The sequence below is a fragment of the Orycteropus afer genome, unplaced genomic scaffold (genome assembly GCF_000298275.1).
Source record: "Orycteropus afer afer isolate SDZICR_OR568_19922 unplaced genomic scaffold, OryAfe1.0 scaffold00286, whole genome shotgun sequence".
NCBI lineage: Eukaryota > Metazoa > Chordata > Mammalia > Tubulidentata > Orycteropodidae > Orycteropus > Orycteropus afer.
Window position 1 is genome coordinate 4,415,756 of NW_006921873.1, and position 6,708 is coordinate 4,422,463.

Sequence of the window (6,708 nt, forward strand, 5' to 3'; positions counted from 1 at the left end):
CTCCACTTCTGCTGAGGAATCTCATTTGTTTAGGGCCATGGGGCATTTAAGGAAGAGGATCTGCTTGGGGTTGGCCCAAGAACATTCCTTCCTAGGCCAGTCACTGACATAAGTTACTAGAGGGCAGATAATCCCATGACCGCAGCTCACAAGCAGACAAGTCCACCAGCAGAGGCTGCCCTCACACGTGATCGGTTAGGCGTTCACCCTGAAGCCCTCTGCTGGCTCCTCCAGATGCCAGGGTCCCCCTGCCTGAATGGAGCCTCTGGAGAGCCGGAGCCTCCACGGTGCGGGCCGCGGCCCGGCGATGGCGCTGCTGGGCGCATTCGTCTACTGCGTTCTAGCCATCTGGTGCTACTGCCCCGGCTTGGGGCTGCCCCTGGCGCCCCCTAACTCCGGGACCTCTGCTCCGGCTGTCGGTGAGTCCGCGGCAGGCACTTCCCCCGGGAGCTGCTGGAAGCGAGAGCTCAAAGTTAGGAAAACTATGAGGGGGCAGCTGACCTGGGCAGGACTAGTCAAGCTGGGCCCCGGAGGCGTTGGATCCTGACAGCGGCCGCGGGGCGCCTAGAGGGCAACGGAGAGAGGAGAAAACAGGCGGGGAGGTCAGGGCTCAGCAGGGGAAGGAAGTGCCAGCGCCGGTAAGGCCGCTCCGCTGGGGGGAGGAGGACCAAACACAAAACCAAACACACTACCGTGGAGTCGGATCCGACTCAGTCACCCCTCCTGCAGTTTCAGAGGTGGTATCACTACGGAAGTAGATTGCTCAACCGTCACAATTCCGCCTCCACTTCACTTGTTTACATCTTGCATCTCGATGTGCTTTGCTCCTTGGGAAAGGAAAGAAAAGCTGCATTTCTTACAGAGAAAGAAAGCTGGTGAATTGGAAGCCCCGAGGCCTAAATCTGCCCTGGGCGGAAGGAGAGCTGCTGAATTTTCCACTCACCTCTGGGATGTAAATTTCTGTCCCTCCAGATTACTATAGAACTCCTCCCCCTCCCATAGAATTTATGGGGCCTTCATTTCTTTTTACCTGGGTGCCACTAGGTTTCATGCGGGCTGGACCGATTTCATTCATTTCCAGCACTTACTACAATGCCTGGTACAGTAGTGAGTCTGAGTGTGATCCTGCACAAGGAGCATCGGCATCACCTGAACTTGTTAGAAACGTAAGTTTTCATCCCCAGTCAAGACTTACTGAATCTAAAACTATGGGGACGGGGCCCAACAATCTGTTTAACAAACTCTGCGGGTGATTTCTAATAGACAACAGTGTTGAGGTCCACTGGTCTAGAATAAGGAGCTCTGATGGCTTAGTGGGTAAGACATTTGGCTGCTAACCAAAAGGTCAGCGGTTCAAACCCACCAGCTGCTCTATGGGAGGATGATGAGGTAATCTACTTTGGTAAAGATTTACAGCTTTAGAAACCCAATGGGGGTTGCTATGACTTGGAATTGACTCATGACAGTGGATTTTGGTTTAGAATAAATAGAGGTTGATGAAATATGTACAATGCCATCTGAGCCTTCACTTTCAAAGATCATGATGCCCACACACACTCCCTTTAAAACTAATTTAAGTGAAATGCTGCTCCATAACATCTGTTCTGGCAGTGTCCGCTGTATGTATGTCCATGGTTCATAAGATTGCAGTAGAGTTCAGAAAAGCCGCCAGAGAAGGAAACATCCCAAATGCAATAGCTTCCTGAACCCAACACATGTATCTCATGTCTCTTGTACACAAAGCAATTGCACTGCCAGGCATATAATGGTACAGTATATATAACCTATAAGACGTATGTCTGGATAGTCATAATAAATACCTATGTTACTGGCTTATGTATGTACTGTACTTTCTATTTAAAAAGTTTACCATTTAATAGTGTATGCTTCAACTGCTAGACAGCATCCAATCCCATGTATGGTGTGTCTCTTCAGTGTTGTCACTTTATCTCTCTGTTTAATTTTCTTTTGAAAATATTACTGTGAAGTGCAACATGGCTCCCAAATAAGGCAAAACAAGTGCTAGTGACAGCAGCAGCAAGAGGCAAAAGAGAAGTGTCAGTCTGGAAGTGAAACGAAGTGTTATTAAACAACATGAAGGTGGAAAAGCAGTGAATGCTATTGGTTAGTCATGTTTGTACAATGACCAAATTACTTAAAGCCCTGTTTCACAGAATGTATTGTGGACGTTAAGTGATACATGACTGTACTTTGTTACTAATTTAAAAAAAAAATAGAGCGAGGTAGAGCTTTGATGGCGTAGTGCCTAAGGCATTTGACTGCTAACCAGAAAGCTGGCAGTTCAAACCCACCAGCCACTCCTCAGAAGGAAGATTGGGCAATCTACATCCACAGATATACCACCTCGGAAACCCAGGGAGGGGTAGATATGAGTCAGAATCCACTCCACAGCAGTTTTTTTTTTTTTTTTTTTGGCTTCTTTAATACTAGGAGCTCTGGGGGCATAGGGCATAGTGCCTAAGGCATTTGACTGCTAACCAGAAGCTGGCAGTTCTAACCCACCAGCCACTCCTCGGAAGGAAGATTGGACTATATACTTCTGTAGAGACACTGCCTCGGAAACTCAAGGAGGGGTCGCTCTAAGTCACAATCAACTGGACTTCAGTGTGTTTGGTTTTTGGTGAGAGCTCTGATTTGGCTTTGAGGGTAGCTGTCTCTGAAGACTCAATGCAGTACTTAGTGCCAAAACCTCTCTCTCTGTCTCTGTCTCTCTCTTTCACACATGCACAGGGGCACACATGTACACATACACAAACACATGACTTTGGGGATGCTCTGGGGAACATGTCTCTTCTTTGTCTGAGAGCCAAGTCCTCTTGATTCAGCTCTCATGCAGTTTAAAGCAAGATTGGTAAATCTGGCTTCCCAATTCTGGCAAATGTCAGTCAAAACAAGAAATTGCCCACAATATTTACTGTGTGCTGGTTTCTGCTTTGCTTATGCTGGAGTTGTGTTTCTGTGATTATATGACTGTTCAGGGTTTTGAGATAAAATGTTTCAGGTTACATGACACCAACCAATAGCACTGGCTGTATGAGTTTATGCCTCAGACTTTCAAGCAGCAGTAAGACTGGTAGGAATAAGAACTGCATCCACTGTCCAGGGCTTTACTTTCATCTAGTATGGTCAAGCTATCTACACACATATCAGCAAAGTGAAAGCGATTATTATTATTACAGAAAGCAAATGGTAAACAATAGGAGGAACACAGTACCTATAGTGAACTGATCCTGCTCTTTACATATAACACACTTTGTAGGAGAGGAACCTGCTTATATCTCAAAGGGAGACCATTTACCCTTCCCCTTAATTACCCATGTCCGTAGAATATGAAGAACAATGAGGCATCAGTATTGGTGGATAACTCATTAACAACCTGCAGTATGCAGATGACATAACTTTGCTTACTGAAAGTATAGAAGATTGAAGCACTTATTGATGAAGACCAAAAACTGCAGCTTTCAGTATGGATTATACCTCAACATAAAAAAATCCTCACCATTGGACCAATAAGGCACATCATGATAAATGGAGACAAGATTGAAGTTGTCAGGGATTTAGTTTTACTTGGATCCACAGTCAAAGCCCATAGAAGAAAAGTTAAGAAATTAAAAGATGCACTTAACTGTTTTGGGCAAATCTACTGCAAAAGGTTTCTTTAAACTGTTAAAAGGCAAAGATATTGCCTTAAAGACTATGGTGTGCTTTACCCAAACCATAGCATTTTCAATAGCCTCATTTGAATGCAAAAGCTGGACAGTGAAGAAGAAAGATTGAAGCAGCATTGATGCCTTTAACTGTGGTGTTGAAGAGTATTAAATATATAATGGACTACTGGTAGAAGGAACACATTTGTCTTGCAAGAAGTATAGCCAGAATGCTCCTTAAAAGCAAGCATGGTGAGACTTTGTCTCACATACTTTGGATATTTTATCAGCAGGGGACCAGTCCTTGGAGAAGGACATCATGCTTGGTGAAGTAGAGGGACAATCAAAAAGTGGAAAACCATCGGTGAGATGGGTTGGTACAGTATGTGCAACAATGGGCTCAAACATAGTGATGATTATGAAGATGGCTTGGGACTGGGCACTTGTACATAGGCTCACTATGAGTCGGAGCTGATTCATACTTATGCCACTCAGGAGGTGCACATGGTTCAGTTTACAAACTCAGGCTCGGGCGCTTGTTGCTGTCTCATTGGAGGAGCCTACACAGCTGCCTTTGGGAGAGGCCCACAGGACTCCTGCTGCATTTGCTTTGCCTCTGGTCCCGGCTCTCAGCTCTGTCTTGCTGTAGGAAGACCCTTGCACAGAGTCTTTTGAGCTTCTGCAAACAACCCATGGGGGATGCTAGCTCTTTTGGGGACTTCCTACCTGGGGGTCCACAGCTTTCTCTGTAGGCCCACTACAGCGGTCTCTCTTGGTCTTCAGTGTTGCACTATTGACCCACATTACAGTTCTTTTATTTGGGTCTAGGAGATTCTCAATGCAGCGATGTTGGGTCCAAAGCATGGGCTCTATTGTAGGCTTATGACAATCATGAGGTTTCTCCAGAGCTATCTGTGAAATAGGCCCCTTATAGTCTCAAGGTATAGCCCTCCCAGCAGGATTGCAAACCAAATAATCCCCTAGGCTGACTATTATCTTACTGGATAGATTTTTTTTTTTTTTTTTTTTTGGCTAGCAAAAATATCAATCATTTGCAAGATTGTGGCCTAACCAGTCATTTTGAGAGATTAACAATTTTGGGAGAATTATAAACCCAGGGCCAGAAAGGCCATACAAGAGAAAACCTTGCAACCCAGGTAATTTCACAGTTTGGTTTTAAAGAGCTGAGCATCAAGGGTTATCATGAAAACTTTATGGAGACCATGTGGACTTCCACTTAACAGTCTTTGGTCTTTGTTTTGATAGGGAATCTCGCTGAGTCACTTACTATGGCAGAGGAAGGGAGAGGAGTAACTGGAGTTCAAAGGCCTGAAGTTCTGACTCAGCAGTTTCAAATTATTTTGCATGTTTTTCTCTTTGATGTGACCATCCCAAACCATCCCACCCTACACTGCCCTGCTAAATACTTGAACTTCCTTTAGAGGTCTGGCAAGCCAAGTCTCTGCTTGCTTGTTTGTTTTTGTTGTTTGTTTATTTCCTCATGAAAATTATCAGCCTCTTCTTTCTGCCCTGTCAGTGCTGGTGATCAGAGAACAACCCAGGGAGGCTTGAAGTGTGTGTTTGCCCACAACTCTGGAGGGTTAGTAGCCCAGGGAACTGTTGGACTATTTCGTACTTAGAAGTTGACCTTATCAACAAACAATCAAAAACCTATTTTAAATAAGAGCCAGAAGTCCAAACAAGTGAAGTGTAGTTCAAAAGATTCTCTAGGACAAAATGCATAATTTTCTTTGACTTAAAGATTTTCTTTGTACACTTTTCAGCCACATTGTAGCTACATTTATCTAGGTATGTTGACACTACACACATTCCCGAAATTCTTTTTAAAGATTATTTGCAGAACAAGTGAAAAGAATTTTGACTTTGTACGAGGCAACCTGGATTGCAGGGAGGGCTTTCTGCTAAAGGCCAGGTTTGTGGCCTTGAAAACACACACATGTATATAACACACATGCACACACAGCATTTTGTATACCATTTTGGTTTGTGTGTATGGGATGAGCTCCAGAGGTTTATTATTCAAGGAGTTTAAGTTAGGAACCAGTCAGTTCTGTTCTAGACTTCTGTTTAAAGACATCCTTCAGTGAATCTAAATAATTACCCTCTTGCATATCTGTCTGGCAATTCAATGTAGTAGGAGCACTAGACTGAAAGTCTGGAGAGACTGGTTCCAGTTCAGCTTTTATTGTGAGTCATTATGTGACCTTGAGGAAATCCTGAAAGCCTGCTTTGCTTAAATATCATCATATGTAAATTACAGACATATTTGCTGAGCACCTCCTCAGATATATTCTAGATGCTGGTGAAAGATAAATCCAGGTACTATTTATATCAGAGCGGCATGCCCTTAATGCATTCTAAGTTTTGGTTTACAAAAATTCAATGTGTTTATGGTCTCAGTTCCCTTAATCATCACAGTATCTTATATGGTGGTGGTGTTACTTGCCATCAAGCTGATTCTGACTCATGGCAACCCCACGTGTTCAGAGTAGGGCTGCTGCATAGGATTTTCTTGACTGTGATCTTAACAGAAGTAGATCTCCGAGTGTTTTCTTCCGTAGCAGTGCCTAGTGAGTGCTAACCATCGGGTTAGTTAAATGAAAAAAACAAGAAACCCACTGCCTTGGAATCAATTCCAAAACATAATGAACCTAGTTTATCACAAATCATGTGTACCATGTAGAGACCTTGATCTCATATGTAAGTGTTGTTGTTACATATTCTGTGTGTGAGGAAAGTGAGAATGAAGGACACCCAAAGTTGAACATGTAGAGAGGCAGTATGTGCAATGGTTAAGGACAATTTGGATTCTGGAGTTAGATTTCCTGAATTCACATCCTGGCTCTATTACTTGTGAAATATGTACTTGAACTTACTGTCTATCTGCTTCCATTTGTCACCTGTAAAATGAAGCTAATAAAGCCAACTGTAAAGTATATAAAACAGTACTTACCATACAATAAATACTCAATAAATTGTAACTATTATTAGTAAATAGAAAAGTTCAATCTCAAATTTG

General features: G+C 43.4%; 1 protein-coding gene across 1 annotated transcript in view; it reads left to right on the forward strand.

Annotated features, from left to right (window-relative positions):
• The first annotated feature begins 307 nt into the window (after nt 1-307).
• SMPDL3A (sphingomyelin phosphodiesterase acid like 3A) overlaps nt 308-6,708 on the forward strand; it is a 25,220-nt gene continuing 18,819 nt past the window's right edge. The window contains exon 1 of the mRNA XM_042782293.1: nt 308-419. Coding sequence (XP_042638227.1) covers nt 308-419 — 112 coding nt within the window. The remainder of the gene's footprint in view (nt 420-6,708) is intronic.